This window comes from Rhipicephalus microplus, chromosome X (genome assembly GCF_043290135.1).
Source record: "Rhipicephalus microplus isolate Deutch F79 chromosome X, USDA_Rmic, whole genome shotgun sequence".
Lineage (NCBI taxonomy): Eukaryota > Metazoa > Arthropoda > Arachnida > Ixodida > Ixodidae > Rhipicephalus > Rhipicephalus microplus.
The window spans coordinates 277,083,906-277,101,377 of record NC_134710.1 but is presented as its reverse complement, the minus strand read 5'-3'; the positions used below and the strand labels follow the sequence as shown (position 1 = coordinate 277,101,377).

At 41.5% G+C, this 17,472-nt stretch overlaps 1 protein-coding gene across 3 annotated transcripts in view; it reads right to left on the bottom strand.

Moving 5' to 3' along the window:
- Positions 1 to 17,472, bottom strand: part of LOC119161478 (guanine nucleotide exchange factor VAV2) — a 253,021-nt gene that overhangs the window by 17,615 nt on the left and 217,934 nt on the right. For all 3 annotated transcript variants that reach the window (XM_075879212.1, XM_037413969.2, XM_037413970.2), the window contains 2 exons: positions 9,935 to 10,044; positions 4,816 to 4,872 (listed from right to left, as the gene is read on the bottom strand). In XM_075879212.1, coding sequence (XP_075735327.1) covers positions 4,816 to 4,872; positions 9,935 to 10,044 — 167 coding nt within the window. The remainder of the gene's footprint in view (positions 1 to 4,815; positions 4,873 to 9,934; positions 10,045 to 17,472) is intronic.

The following is a 17,472-nucleotide window of genomic DNA, read 5'->3' as shown; positions in this document are numbered from 1 at the left end:
GCCATCAAAGTGCATCCGACAACACCGAGATGGAGGCAGGGTTTCGTGGAGCGGTGACCTTTGCGTTATTCTATGCCATTCTTATCATCCACCATTCGCGGCTAGCTGATTTTGTTGATACATGCGGACGAACAGCTGTTCTGATCAGTTACCACAATGGCCAAGCGCGAACGAAGTGATACGCATTGGCATCGAAAAAGGCATCGCTCCACGCAGCTGTATGAAAGAAAACCATGAACTGAGCGACTGAGCTTCATCTTCAGATCGTCTGCGGCTCAAAAGCAAGAGAGTGGCAAAAGCAGGGCAGTCTCATTGCCATCGCTATCGAGCAATGGTGGCGCCCATGCTTGTTGAACAGCGGCGGTTTCTGGTGGTGCTAATGCACGTTTTAGACTTAATCGATGTATTTTCAGGTTCTGAAAATGCATCAAAATGTTATTGTGTTTACTGTATAGCGATAAATATCTGCACCTGGAATTGCATAGTGAAATTTCATTGAAGCTGGATGGCAGAACAAAAAGTGTTGATTGTGGCAACAATATTTATGCACTGACTCCTATGAACTGCTGATGGGAACCGTAAATTTTTTTGTTGTAGCGGGGTTCGACTGTACTACAATATAATTACGAGGCAGGATGTACCAGAGTTCCCCAGGTACTTTTGACCACCTGGGGTCCTTTAATGGGAACTGACAATGTATTACATCACACGAGCCCATAGCATTTTCAGAGCCTTTCTGTTAACGTTAAAATTGGGACTACTGTGATTGAAACAAACACTACAATTTGCATTTCTACTATCAGTGTGCATCATAGAAACTTGATGAATATTCATAATGGGGCTCTACACACGACTATTCAATGGAAGCTAAAGCACATCATAAAGCCCATGGGCAGTCATTACAGTAAAGCTGTATACCTCTCGTTGGTCAGAAATTTTCGATAATTTAAGCACAAAACGTTGCGTGCAAGAGCTCCTAAACCACCAACAGATGCTCGTGTGCTCTCTCTTCTGACAGCAAATGTGTGTGCTCCTAGTGTTTTCACCTTAGATGCTGAGGAAAGGCATTCAGAGAGGTGGACAGATGAGCTAACAAATGTGTTCAATGTAGACTCGAGCACAACTGCAGTGCCACAACTAGATTTCGACCTCTGGGTGATTTAGGGGCCCTTTAACAATTAATTGAAGGAAAACGGCATTTCTATGCAATGAGGCATACAGCATAAAGGTCAGTATTCATTTCAATGAACAAAACTACAAAACAAGTATCAAGACCGCATAATAGATGATAGGGTGTTTGTGAACAATGAGAAAACTCTCCCTCGGGTTACTGGGAAAATTAGGTTGCAGCTGCTTTGCACTTCATACAAGAGCTTCGAATGGCATCAAACGACCCTTCGTTCTCCCGGCATGCATTTCCAGCTTTCATATACAAAAGGAAGACCCATCTAGTAACTCAGTCTGTTCATTCTAAGACTGACCACGGAAATTAAAGACATCACAAGAAGAGTGTAAATACAATGCTTGATGAAAGGAACAAATTTTAAATAATAATATCTGGAGTTTTATGTTCCAAAATCATATCATTGATTATGAGGGGCGCCATAGGGAAGGGCTCCATAAATTTTGACCGTCTGGTGTTTATTGAGCGCTGACACCATACAGTACACGGGCCACTACCTTTTCGCCTTCACGAAAATGCGACCACTGCAGACGGGATCGAGCTCGTGACCTTTGGGTCAGCAGTCGAGCACCGTCACCACTGATACCCCATGGCGGACAGGTAACAAATTTGTCTAGCTGAAAATGGTCATGGAACCAATCATCGTCTACCACAGTGACCACAAGGCGATTATCACCACACTACTACAAAGTTATAACAAAACAGCATGTGTGGTGTTTGATACAATTGTGCTGGGCATTCACGTTTGCAGGACGGGATGGCGGCCAATTTTTTTCACACATTAAGATTCAGAAAGTACTGCCAGGACAGGAGCATACTTTTGAAGCCCTATGCAGTACAATTAAGGTGATTCCACGAGAGATCGACACGGGTCCAAAAGTTGATATTTTAGATTTCATTGAGTATTTTATATTTCATGCACCTTTCACCAGGTAGCCTGAAAGTCAACTTCGTTTTATGATTAACGGCATAACTTACGAGAAAAAAGAAATCAAACTTCACCAACACGAAGGCAGCAATTTCGTCACCTGTCATTTTCGAAAATTGCAGATGCTATAAAAAGACAAATATTTTTGTTTCAAGGAAGATATTTTTTACCTGAAATGCATGTCTAATGAAGAATGAATTCATACGGTTTCAAGTTTGTAGACCTTAAGAAAATAAGTTACGTATTCCCCATTTTTTTCTCCGAAAGTAATGCAAGCAGCGTTTTCAAACTTGACACGTTTTAAGCATATAGTGTGTTCATTAGGTACATAAACTATTGCTGCCGTAGGGCAAATATAAATTTTTATATATTGCCTCAAAGTTCTCATATTGGCAAAAGTGTACTCCACTGAAATTTGAATAATAAATAAATTCCATCTTCAATTTTTCTTAAAATCTCGTAAATAGACAACCGAAGGCCATCATACTGTAATATAGAAAAATATTTTGTTTTTAGCGACAATATTTGTCGTACAAATCAGAGCTTTTCGAGAATGCGCTTATAAGTGGAGAAATCTAGAAATCGGAACGGAAAAGCGGCAATAAGCTTCAAACGCGAGTAAACGTGACTGAATTTGGTGAAGAAAGGCTGTTTTAGCAGATAGGAGTAACTATTTTGAACACAGTATTCTACAGTATCTGAATTCATTCTTATACGTAGAGCACTGAGACTTCTAATATGTGGTGCCTCTCCATTACTGACACACAGATGGAGCTGCTGTGACGACCATGTGTTTGCAACACGTTGGGTAAGAGAATTGAATGTTGAATGAGTTCATAAACGATTCATAACTTGTGCGCAAGTATCCACAGTGCGAATGCGAAACTGAAGTATAGTACAATAAATGAATTTCACAATGTTTTTGTTGATAAAATTACGGGAGGCGTAATCTTTGTCCCTACTTGAACCATATGATCTAAAGCATTGCCTCCGAGATGTGGCCCACAGCAATTCATCTGTAGAGCAGACGATGGATGACAACTTGCCCTAAAGCGTGTTCTTCAGTCTAATGCGGCAGTCTTCATGCCCCAAATGATAAAAATTTGTTATGAATCATTTATGAACTCATTCAACATCCAATTCTCTTACCCAACGTGTTGCAAACACATGGTCGTCACAGCAGCTCCATCTGTGTGTCAGTAATGGAGAGGCACCACATATTAGAAGTCTCAATGCTCTACGTATAAGAATGAATTCAGATACTGTAGAATACTGTGTTCAAAATAGTTACTCCTATCTGCTAAAACAGCCTTTCTTTACCAAATGCGGTCACATTTACTCACATTTGAAGCTTATTGCCGCTTTTCCGTTCAGATTTCTAGATTTCTCAGCTTATCAGCGCATTCTCGAAAAGCTCTGATTTGTACGACGAATATTGTCACTAAAAACAAAATAATGCAACATGTTTTTCTATATTACAGTATGATGGCCTTCGATTGTCTATTTACGAGATTTTAAGAAAAATCGAAGATGGGGGTTTTTTATTATTCAAATTTCAGAGGAGTAGACTTTTGCCAATATGAAAACTTTGAGGCAATATATAAAAATTTATATTTGCCCTACGGCAGCAATAGTTTATGTACCTAATAAACACACTATATGCTTAAAACGTGTCAAGTTTGAAAACGCTGCTTGCATTACTTTAGGAGAAAAAAATGGGGAATACGTAACTTATTTTAAACTGTCGCAAAATTAGACATTTTTAAAAGCTATTTTCTTAAGGTCTACAAACTTGAAACCGTATGAATTCATTCTTCATTAGACATGCATTTCAGGTAAAAAATATCTTCCTTGAAACAAAAATATTTGTCTTTTTATAGCCTCTGCAATTTTTGAAAATGACAGGTGACGAAATTGATGCCTCTGTGTTGATGAAGTTTGATATTTTTTTTCTCGTGAGTTATGCCGTTAATCATAAAATGAAGTTGACTTTCGGGCTACCTGGTGAGAGGTGCACGAGATATAAAATACTCAATGAAATCTATAATATCAACTTTTGGACCCGTGTCGATCTCTTGTGGAATCACCCATTATCAAGATGCCTGACCGTTATCTTCAACTCTTCGCTGGCTTTACCACAGGCAAAAATTATTGATTCAAGCCACGCATTCTTCCAATACATGCCATCCTATTTTTCAATAACCAGAGTGTCATCTAAGGTGCTGTATCACATTGCTGTAAATTACATGCACAGCTTCAGAAAACGCATGTGCATCGTCAGACACATTATCTCAGCACGAGTTCTACACATAGCTTCGTGATTTGCATGATTAAATAGATGCTTTGTTAATCATGTCTTTGTAAAAAGGTCAACAAAGTGCCAAACCATAATCAATTATTGTACAAGTTGAGACTTGTACAATAATGAGAACCTGTAAAATTATCATATGGATTTTATCTTTAAACAAAAAGTTTTAAATAACGTATTCTCTAAATGTGAGTCTAAATTGTTACTACTAAAGTTCTTCATACATTTCAATTAAAATAATTTATTGTACTAATATTTTACCAGGAAATGCTTCAATTAAGCCTTTTTAGAGAAAATTGCCATGTTGACAACGCGCTGCCCCGACGATCGCATGTCCCAGCATCCAATAGTTCCACCACATAATGACTCATGTGCGAGGCTATTAAGTTTCCTCACCTCTTCAACACATGCCGCAGGAAAAAAGCCTTCTTCTGCAGTTCTTTGTAGGCGGCCCTGATAATGAAGCAAACATATCAAATCATGTGACAGAAGGTACAAAACGAATTGAGATCAATTTTTTCAATAAGAATGCAGTTAATAGGTACATTACAAAATGAAGGCTCACAAATTTCTGTGACAAATAGGTTGAGATTAATATTACTTTTGCATTGTAAAATGGTATAACAAGCTTCGATGCAAACTACAGAACTAGACATCTGCTATGCCCACTATTTTAGTAAATTCAAGCAATATCCTGTGCACTACCAAATACACACATTTATTTGTTCATTACTCATTATATGGGCAAGCTACCAATTCCAAGGGTGACGTGTTATGAAGGTAGCTTTATCTATTTTTGAGACATGTTAGATGAAACAGCAAAAATTTGTTCTATTTCTTGAGCAGATTTTAGATATGCAACAATATTTTGATTGTGCTAGTAGTTCTTGAGATAAGAATTACGTTACATTGTTTGGTAAAACAACACAAATATACCTGTTTGAAATAAAGTGGTTAGTAACATATAGATGGGTGCCAGAATGCATAAGAAGTACAGTGTTGCAAACAGATTTGAAATTGAACATTCTCAACTGAACAATCAGAACTCAATGCAGTTCAGTGTTTATACATAAATAATAAACAACTTTGAAAAAAAAAAAAAGGTCTGCTCTTAGCACTGCCTTCTTTGCTTGACCTCATGCTGCAAAAAAAATATAAATAAATAAATAAAAGAGAAAGAAAGAAATAGTAGCCCTAGATAAATACTGTAATCTTACTAGGTTAAAAAAAGGGGGGGTTAGAACTTTATGATGTCTTGAATGGTTAAAATAAGAAAAAATAAATAATGCTCCGTGAAGTGAGAAACTGCATAATAATGAAAAATATATTTTAAAAACGTCACCTTTAAAAGGTAAGCTTTTTTCCTCATTATTTTCAGCCTTCCAAAACCGCCTTCCAAAACCGAAGTCACCCAAAGTGAAAACATTAATAAAATAAGGCCAGTAATCCACAAGATGGTTGATGGTAATCTCCAAGGCAACTCTATGCATTATCTATATAAACTTACAGAACTTCTACCATATACTATATTTCATGGGTGTTTATGTACTCGCAGTGTCACCAGGAGTCACAAGTGACTTGGCAGTACTCAACTACAACAACTAATATGGCCACTGCAGTGAAAGAATATGAAGCAAAGACAGCTATTAAAGCAGAAAATCATGGGGAAATTTTTGTTTTGCACATGTGGCAACAAGTAATGGTTATGCCAGGCAGTTACATACAATTTCGGTTCACTTTGCCAGTTTGCATTTGCAATGAGTTTATAAAGCAAGTTCGGCAACATATGATTATTCAGCATTAGCTAGGAACACTCAAAGAGTAAATCCAATAGAATTTCACTTTGGCTGAATGACTTATAAATAAGCAACACAAGACTAAAGTAATCTTGTCAATGCTGCAAAGCTGGGTGTTTGCGTTTCTGCTTTTCTTATGAGCCTTTAAGTAGCATCTATGGAGCGGCCACATGCCTGTGCTGGTGCGTGTATAAGAAGCAAATAGATTTGTTCAGTGTACCATGAGCAGTTGTAAATGGCACCCAGTCTTAGCTGAAATGATGAGGAGCCACACATTTACTCTCATGTAGCACTTTTGGTAAATGCAATGGTAGCATTTTTCTTTTCTTTTTTTGCTATACTAAAATCTAAAGCAAACTTTTGTAAGCCTTTAATGATGCATTTACTGGTATTTCCCGCAAAAGCATTGTGTGGAGACAGCCCAACATTTCATAAATAAAACTAGACTTCTTGTTAAACCTGAGCCGTGGGTATAAAAGTCACGGTTTTCTAGAAAATTTTCGCTTTTTTTCCCCAGCTGTATAACTATTCTTGGACTATAATCTTTTACTTTTGAAAATATCAAACTGATTTTCACACGATAAATTATCTAAAACTGCTTCCAAGTGGGCAGCAGTGACACGATAAATGGGCGAAAGTCACAAAAAATGGCGTAGTTCGTGTAGTCCTGTCGCGAAAACGATGCGCTGCCCGCCATTTGCAATGTGCACGCATAGCGTAGGCCGCCTCCTCCACAATTCACTGTACCTTCACGCAGAATAATAATAATAAAAAAAAAAACAACACGTACGTCATGCGTTTTAAATGTTGTGGCACGCAGCACAAGGCCGCCATTGGACGGCGGTGAGCTCCCCCTACCTCTATCTCTTTGGCAAAACAGCGAAGTCTCGGTTGTGGAGATCGAGTTGTTCTGCATTTCTCTACATTTTTATGTCATGGCAAGCCCTAACAAGTGCAGTTCATATAATCGAGAGTTTAGAACTCGTCACAAGTATCAAGGGAAAAGGCGCCGGCAATGACGACGGGAGCCCCCGACTTCGGATAGGCCTAACACCGACAGAACCGAAGTGCGTCCCTAAGGGAGATTAGATTTTTCAAGGATGAACGCAGACCGGTAGATGCTGCTAGTGCCAACACGCTGCCTTGCGAAATCGATGTGCTGATGGCACTTGTGATGGGTGCGCAATGACTAACCTGCCGCAAATGGAAGCTCGGCATCCGAGAGGCAGCTGGAAAGTGCAAAGAAGTTTCGGCATTTCTCTAACTGTGCTGTGAAAATTCCGATTGCCCTGAATCTGCACCTTTGTTCACGCACACGTCAAGACGTACTACTTCGGCCGAGGACCAAGGGACAAGCACTCGTTTTGACAGCGGCAGCTTTGCTGGAAATGTGAAGGCAGCTCTGGCAGCACGCGCTACAGGTGCAGGCCAATAACAACTTTCATGATTTTGTGTGATTCTAGCTCGTCCAAGCCTGATGCATCACAAAATTCGCAACGAAATTTCTAAGAAGCTCCATGGTGCACTGATGACGGCAGTGAGCAAGAACTTGGACCGGGCACGAAACATCACGAAGAACGCAGACGGCGGCAAAGATGTGCCAGTCATGTTTGATGGCACCTGGCAGAAGAGGGGCCAGAAAAGCCACAATGGAGTGGACACAGTCGTGTCCCTGCACACGGCTCTGCCTTTATTTTGAAGTTTTTTCGAACTAATGCTACGTTTGCAGTATCCACAGGGACCTGAGGGAGTATTCAATCTTCCAGTTTGTGAAAAAAACACTGACTACTCATGCCACGCAATGGAACCTCCAGCAGCTGTCAGTATATGGCGGAGGACCTTGTCTTATGAAACTCCACTGCAATTCAGCAGCTTCTCAATTGATAGCCTACACTGCAGTCTTTGAAGCAAATGTATACTGTGAGTCTACGACACACTCATTGACAAAGAAGAGTGCACTAACCATTCTGCAAAGCGCTTGGGAACTGCTCTACGAAAATTGGCAACATCACTGCCACTAGGCGAAATACTGAAAGATGTGACAATAATAAAATTACAAACATATATGACAAGATTTCCATCACGAGCAACATAGACAGTGAAATATGCACACTGCTATATGGGCATTATAGTTTCATTGCTGCTCTAGTGATGGTGCCAGTAGCCATAACTTTTGCCCCGCAGGACAAAATTCATAGCACATGTGTGCCGAAGCACTGGGGGAGCCTGCACTGCACCACACCCCACTAATAACAAAGGCTCAAGGATTGGAAATTATGCCCACCTACAAGCGCCTCACAAAGGAGGAACTCCTTATTCAGTGCCTTCATGGCAATACACAGAACGCAGCCAAATCGCTGAACAAGATATGGCTGCTACGTACAAAAACAAAGTTCCTCTCCAGAATAACTGTGGAGACAGCCACCACTCTTGCTGTGCTTTGGCCACAGGGGCTTTGAAAAAGTGCTCGAAGGAATTGGAATTCTCTTCTCACAAGATCTGGCCATACATGGTGACCACTCTGATGCCATGCACATCAGGAAGATGAACCTGAAGCAAACTGCCGAAGCGAGGTCACACTATTGCAAAACAGCGAAGAGAACTTGTGTTGAGGACACTGACCAAAAGAGCCGTGCAGGACCAAGCTATGATGCAGGGGACTTCTAGACACAGGCTCGTTCACACCAAAGGCCCAGCAGGAAAGCGAGTTTTTCTGAGCGGCGAATTCGTGCACCTGTTCAGACCACACACCTCCCCTTGCTGGCCGCATGTCAGAGGGGAGGGGGGCAAAGGAGAGCGCGTGTCACTATCGCATGACAGCGCTTCTCCCAAATAAACTCCTCAACTCTACTACCAAAGTTCCACCAGTGCCACCACCAGTGCCACCACCGCGTTAGTGCTATCACCGCCGCGCTGCGTCGCGTTCTGATGGGCTGCAGCAAAGCGGCGAGAACGATTGCACTTTCTGCCTCCTTTCCTTTTCACTGCCTGGAGAGGAGGTTTTTTCCGCTTTGCCGCCTTGCTGTCATGCCACTTTGGCCGCCATGCCTTCGATCAGTGCAAAGAACTTTTCACTGCGCCCTAATTTGATGCAAAAAGAATGATTTCCTAATACATAAATGCCAACTTTCCAAACTTCCGAACTTGTTTCTGTCATTTTCATTTTTTTACAGTTTCACGTTTTCTAGGCAGCCTTTTAGAAACCAATATTTACTGTATAGTAACGAAAATTGGCACATATATTCTTCAACACATGCAAAATGCAAATACCTACTTGAAATTGCAATGCCTACTAGCATTAGTTTAAAAAAAAATTTAGGTTACTGTTTCAAGAGACGTTGAAAATAATTTGTCACTCAATACAATTTTATTTTTGTTGCAATACTGCTGTGAAATATCTAGATAGATATTTGCACTTCACAATCTAGCAAGAGTCAAATAAGCTTAGACACAATGCTTTTACTCAGTTTATTTAGTGCATAAAAGAGTGCCCGCAAAAAGTAACTTTTTGCTAAGGTGTACGGCATAATTCAAGAATTAATGCAGCTATCCAAAACATGATTGCATATTGAAATCTGTATGAAAAACTATACTAATGACAAAACTTTCAAGTATCTATTAATAGAAATAAAAGAATGAGATTTTCAAGGAGTGTCTCCATTTAAACAAAAAAATTTATAGCTTTACAAATCATGAAATTTAATGTGGAAGCTACTTACCTCCCAAATGGAGCTGCTGATTTTTCTGAGAACCTCAATGATGTCATCGGCAGCAAATGACAGGTACCCAGGGCTGGAGCTGCTGAATGACTGTTTGGCCTTTGCTATAGCTAGGAAACAAACAAAAAAATTTGAAGTGATTCAATAAGAGAATGGTGTCTGTAGGGTATAACAGCCCTCAGTGACAAAGCTGGTCAACATAATGGCAGGAAACAGTTCTGAATGCCTTCCTGTGAATTTTTGTGACATGCTTTGGGTTTGTCTGGCAAGCCTTCACCATTGTGTATTATCCTACTTCCTTAGACTAAAAGAACAGGTTTATTCATCGTGAACTTATTTACACCGCGACACCAGAAAACACAGGACAGGGAAGGAGCAAAAGAGAAAAAAAAAGGACTGCGCTGACTCACAACTGTTGTTTATTGAAAAAAAAAAAAATGGGGTGAAATGTATATATATATATAGGTACTGGCAGCTTACATCACGACATGCGCAGAACAAGAGGTGCACCAAGGTAGCGTTGTCACACTTATGGCGATAATCAAGATTGGCCTAAATAACTAGATTCTTTTTCATCCAGTGTGACGAATGGTTCACTAATGCACTTGCTACCCCTAATCTTTATATGATATGCCTCAGCGATTTCTTTTGTTAGTTGGTTAGGATGCTTGAAGATGATCTCCACTTCCCCACGATTATGTTAAAACATCTGTTCGCAGCTGCGAATGTTCTTCACTTGAACATGCCGACATGTCCACTGAACAACGCCAGGATCTATGGACAGTGTTTCTTTTAGAGTACCTGTCTCAGACGTCTCCATGTACCGACAACCGCCTACTTCGACAAACTGCTCGCCATTTTACCATCCCTGACGGTCTTCTGTACCGGCGAAACTACCTATCTGATGACCGCAAATGGTTGCTGGTAATCCCTCGCCACCTACGTTCTGACCTCTGTGCCTCCGTCCACGCGGATCCGCAATGCACCCACGCAGGTGTAGTGAATACGAATGCTCGCCTACGAATTTGATATTACTAGCGCAGAATGTACCGCTTTGTTAGGCAGTACATCCGTTCATGTTCCTTGTGCCAACGCCGGAAAAGCTCCTCTCACACAACCACAGAGCCACTCCAGCCACTGCCTTGTCCTTCTTGGTCTTTCGGCCGCATCAGAATTGACTTGTATGGTCCCCTACCATACATATCAAATGTAAACCGCTGGGTCATCGTAGCCATAGACCACCTTACGCGCTACGCAGAAACATCGGCGCTTCCCGAGGCCACTGTGCGTGAAGTCGGCTTGTTCATTCTGCACAACCTCGTCCTTCGGCATGGTGCACCCTTCGAGCTTCTCAGGGACCATGGGCGTTCCTTCTTGTCTGAAGCTGTAGAAGCCCTCCTACACGAATGCAACATCGTGCATCGAACAACCACCGCATATCACCCCCAAACCAACGGGATGACTGAGCAATTTAATCACACGCTGTGTGACATGCTCTCCATGTATGTTTCCGATGACCATAAGAACTGCGACCGCATACTGCCATTCGTTACTTATGCTTACAACAGCGCAATTCAATCGACAAGTGGATTCTCTCCATTCTTCCATTTTATGGTCGAGAACCTTCATCGTTCTTGAACACTATCCTTCTGTATCCAGACCCTTCAGAATCGACGACTTTGGCCGAAGCCGCCACATATGCCGAAGAATGTTGGCAGCTCGCACGTTCGCTTACTCCGCACAATCAGGCTCGCCAGAAGCATTCCCACGACCGACGCTTATCCCCTTTATCATACGCGCCTAGAACAATCGTGTAGCTCCGCATGCCATCGTCTGGCCCAGGACTTTGCTCAAAGTTCATACCCAAGTATGACGGTCCGTACTGGATTCTGCGCCAGACACCACCAGTCAACTACATGGTTGAACCTATTCAGCCACCTACAGATCAACGGCACCGCAGGCGCGAAACTGTGCACGTCGACCGTCAAAAACTTCACTACGACCAGTTCTGTCTAAAACTCCACCAGTCCTGTCTGTGCCACAGGTGGCCAGGATGGCTCCTTTTGCACTGGGGAGTCAATGTAGTGGCAAGGAAACGGTATTTTTGTGAAAGTTTGCCTCAGTTCATTTTAAACGATCCAGGAAAGTTCTGGAATCACATCCGTAGTGCACGTAAATCGGTCGATCAATTATTGGTTGATGGCAAGATGGAAACATCTCGTCTCTCCATTGCTAATGCTTTCAATTCCTTTTTTCATTCTGTGTTTTCAAACGATCAAGGTGATGAATTTTATATGGAGGCTCATTCGGAACAGATCGAGCTTGTTTCTTTTGAAGGAGTTTTTGAAATGCTTCTGCGATTAGATCCTAAGTGCACTACTGGCCCGGATGAAATCCCGAACGCCTTTCTGCGTTGCTATGCAGAATCTTTAGCTCGGTTTTTGACAGTCATTTTTCGTGAATCTTTTCGGACGTCCGTGCTGCCCCATGATTGGCTTATGGCTAGGGTAATTCCAGTTTTTAAAAATGGAGACCGTTTCCATGTTGACAATTATCGACCAATTTCCTTAACGTGCTGTTGTTGCAAGATGATAGAACATATTGTAGCTAACCATATTCTTAATGTACTGGAAAAAAATAAAACATTGAGTCCCTTCCAACATGGTTCTAGAAAGGGATTTTCTACCGTTATGCAGTTGGTCACTGCCGTTCATAGTTTTAGTTCAATCTTAGATCACTCCGGGCAAGTTGATGTTTTGTTTTTAGACTTAAGCAAGGCATTCGACAGGGTTCCTCACGGTGGCCTTCTTTTAAAACTTAAACAAGCAGGAATTCCTTCTACACTTGTAAATTGGGTTAATTCATAGTTGAAAGATCGAACGCAATTTGTAGACATCGATGGTACTTGTTCCTCTTCTCTAACAGTGACATCAGGTGTGCCCCAGGGAAGTGTGCTGGGGCCCCTGCTTTTCTTGTTGTACGTTAATGATTTAGTGTCTGTGGTTGGTGATACTGTGAATATTGGAATGTTCGCGGATGATATCATGATTTATACTGAAGTGCAGTCTGCTTCTGATCAACATAGGCTAGATAGGGCTTTATGTGACATATCATCTTGGTGCGACAAATGGGGCATGAAAATTAGCACTACAAAAACAGTTCTTTTACGTATAACCAGGAAACGAAACCCCATAACTTTCCGGTACAAAATTAAAAACACCTTAATCGAGGAGATTAGTAAGTTTAAATACCTAGGTATCGTATTGAACTCCAGATTAGATTGGAACGACCCCGTTCAGCAGGTAACTTCTTCAGCGCTAAAAAAACTTGGTCTTTTACGGCATAAACTTCGAGGTACACCTAGTAACGTTAAGCTTTTAGCGTATAATTCCATAATTAGGCCTAAACTGGAGTATGCAGCGGTTGTTTGGGACCTGCACACGAACAAAAACATTAACGAATTGGAGAAGGTTCAGAGGAGGGCTGTTCGTTTTATTTATAATAAATATAAAAGAAGTGATTCTCCGTCAGGTATCATGGCACTCAATAAAATCCAACCACTACACATTAGATGCCAAATTGCCCGCTTAGCTTTTATGGAATCCCTAATTAAGTGTAAGACTGGATTATCACCCACTCCATTCATTAGTCCGTCCACCACGAGGAAAGTACGACACACACATAGCCACAGTTTATCCCCATTCTTTGCCCGAACAAATACCTTTAAGTTTTCATATTTTCCACGCACGGTAGATGACTGGAATAAATTGCCAGAAAGAATTTTTAGTGGAAATTTTATGACAGCCCTACACGATCATTTTAGAAACTTTTAATTACTGACGTTCGGGTTTTTAGCAATGTTTCTTGAAGTTGTGCGTGATTTTCTAGTTTTATTTGGATTGGAAACCCTCTATGTTTGTGCGAAAAGTCGGTTTCACCGTGGCTTGTTTATTTTGTAGTTCCAAGTGAATTCTGCGTTTTGTTGCTTCATTGTTTTTGTTACATTGCATTGCATTGTATGTGCGTGAACATTCTTTTTTTCTGCCCGTCCTGCTCGGACCATTAAATTGGTCTGCAGTATTGCATAAATAAATATAAAAAAATACGGGCTCTGCTATAGAAACGACGAAAAAGACATTGGTTGTGGTGGAGGCTGATGCTGCTGCAGCTGCTGCTGAAACTGCTGGCTGCTGTCTCGCTGCTGTTAGGCCCCTTAAACGGTTGCCTCACCCCGGCGTGGCGTCTAACAGTATTCTTACACTGAGTTTACTGTGGCCATATAACACTGCAATAAAAAAATTCTGTAAACACCAGTTGTGCGCTCGAGCCAACATTTCGACAAGTGGACTAGTCTTCCCCAAGGCTAGAACTGATTTCTTTACATGCACAAAGAAAACCAATGCGAGTTAAGCCCTCCTAGGAATTTCAAAGCTACCTTTGTTAAGTGGTGCATCTTCTGACATCCATGATTCATCAAAAAGTATTTTGCCCCGCTTCTTTTATTTTTATTCACAGAATGCCACTTCCCTTTTCACTCACACAATTTGTCACGGAACTCACCCTTCCCCCCAAATCTGCACCCTCGTATCCACCACTGCCCTCTCCTTGTCCTTTGCTAGAATGGAGGAGAGGGTACAAAGCATATATACATGCTAGCGCTAAGAAAATCAGTTGTAGCCTTGAAGACAAATCCACTTGTCGAAACGCCGGATCAAGCACATAACCCCTGTTTACGAATTTTTTCCATTGGAAACCTCTATCTTCCCCTTCCTGCTGTTTTTTGGATATAGCACTGCATATTTCAAAACATTTAAGACATGCAGCAGGAGCCTTCTAATGCAGCAGAATACTTTTATTTGAAATTGCAGCTTCAGAGCACTTCCGAACAGTAGAATTCATAGTTTAGTCATCCAACCTTGAACGAAATCAAGCATAATAAGAGTTCCATGTGTACTAACTACCGATGCAGTTAGAAGGGCCTTGACTGATGAAGCTAAAAAGCCTTACAAGACATTTCCTGCAGAAAGGTGGCTAAAGAAGATGGCATAGTGGTGGCTTTATAAAAAAAATGGAGGAGATTTTGTATTTAAGAAGCTTGTAACATTCCATCTACATATGTACAATATTTTAAGACCTTATACATACAAGTGAATTGGAAGAATGCCAACATTACATTAACACACAAAAAGGGAGATGTAAGAATTGAATCATAGACCCTTCACTTAATTCTACATAATATACAAATCATTCAAGGCAATTTCGAATAGGATGAGAGAAACACTTGATTTTAATCAAACCCAGACTGCAAGCTTGCTTAAGGAAAAGGGTATTGTACAATGTATTACAAACATGTTTAATCATATAAGGCAATTGAGAAATCTGCTGAGTACAACAAACTCGTTTATCTGGCCTTTATAGACTATAAAAGGGCCCTGCAACACTTTTTGAGCACGGTCAGAAAACACTGCCGATCAGGAGTAGAGGCTCCCGAGAACACACGAGCCAAATGTTACAGCCCAGCACGCGGCCTGGAATTCACAATAAATTATCACAGTCAGCTAAAAATTGCTTTCGCTTCCCTCCATAAATGAAGGAAGACGCTCAAAAATCACTCGTAGAATGCCCATCTATCAGCGATTGGCTGATTTGAACATGGTGAGCTCGGTCATTACAGAGATTGCTATGAGAGGCCCTCACTTGTCCATGTAGGCGCGCGCGATTGCACTGAAAAATCTGCGTATTTGAAAGAAAAAAAAAAGTACTCAAGGTCACGAGGCGCACATTGCTATGAGAGGCCCTCACTTGTCCATGTATGCGCGCGCGATTGCACTGAAAAATCTGCGTATTTGAAAGAAAAAAAAAAGTACTCAAGGTCACGAGGCGCACATGACGGTTTTCTGTGGCCCTGCCATCCCTCCCTGCTTAGCTTCTATCACTTTTGCCGGGACGAGAAAAAAGAGATTGCAATTGCAGCATGCGACAAACCTTTGTAACTCCACTCGCACTAGACGAATTCTTGAAATTTTTGTGTGTTGAATTTGTGAGGCAATAAGCTTTACGAGTGAATTAATTCCATGGTTACTCAAAAAAGTGTTTCAAGGCTACTTTAAAATACACTTGACACAGTAGGAATATCACAGACTTGGAATCACTGCATCATCAAGCAGTACTGAAACATGTGAATGATTTTGCTGACATCTGTGGACTCCAAAACTACTTTGCTATTCTACAAAAAAGACCAAAAAAAAATATCTATCCAGATAGGGTTGGGCAAGGAGATGCCACCTCTCTAATGTTATTAACTGCATGCCTAAAAGAAATATTCAAATCTATGAACTGGGAGGAAATAGGAAGGAAGATTAACAGGGAATATCTCAGCAACCTGTGATTTACAGATGACATTGCACTCTTACACAATACTGGTGGTCCTAGCTTTGTAACTATTCAAGTCCATTCAGTAAAAAATTTTTTTAATGGGTCAATAGGACTCTTCAGTTGAGCTGGTATGAGTTGACAGACCACAGTAAATTTTGCTGCTATTATGTATTCATAACAGTGACTTAAGGATAAATAAAGGAGGAGGAGGAGGAGGAAGGGAAGAAATGAAAGGCAGGGAGGTCAACCAGACGCACGTCCGGTTTGCTACCCTGCACTGGGGGAAGGGGTGAGGGGATTAAAGGAGAAGAGAGAGAGAAGTGAAGGGCAACGTGTGTGCAGATGTGACCTTGTCCATTGCACGCTTATAAGCGGTCGCGTAGTCCGGTCGTCTTTAGAAAACTTAGCAATGCCCGCGTCGCTTCGCTGGCCAGCGACGCATAGAGCCATGAGCCAAGTATCTTCTCTTCGGAAAAAGGTCTAGTGTCTAGTGACTCTAACGTTTCGCGTAGCAAGTTGCGTTTGCTCGCAAAACGTTCACATAAACACAGTAGATGTTCTATTGTCTCGTCAGTGTCGCACGATTCACATCGGGAGCTATCCGCCATTCCTATGCGAAAAGAGTATGCCTTTGTAAAAGCTACTCCTAACCACAGGCGGCACAGTAAAGTTGCATCCTGGCGGGAGAGGTCCGATAGAACTTTAAGCTTTCTCGATGGGTCCAATTTGTGTAGGCGGCGGTTCCTGACACTGGGGTCACTCAGCCAAGTTTCCGACATGGTGTTAGCGAACGAGTGAAGGCCCCTTGCAGCGTCGGTTCTCGACAATTGAATTGGGGTTGTCTGGGCGTCCGCGTGGGCAGATCGGGCAGCATTATCAGCAAGGTCATTACCGACAATACCACAATGTCCCGGTAACCACTGGAACACCAAGTCATGTCCTTTTGATAAAACTTCGTGAATCACTTCTCTTATTTCATTCACTAGTTGTTGATGCTCCCTCTGTCGTAAAGCTGATTGCAAGCTTTGAAGGGATGCCTTGGAGTCGCAGAACACAGACCATTTTTGAGGTCGGGCTTCCGCGATATAAAGTATAGCAGCACGTAAGGCGGCAAGCTCCGCTGCTGTGGATGTTGTCCTATGCGACAATTTGAGCTTTATAGT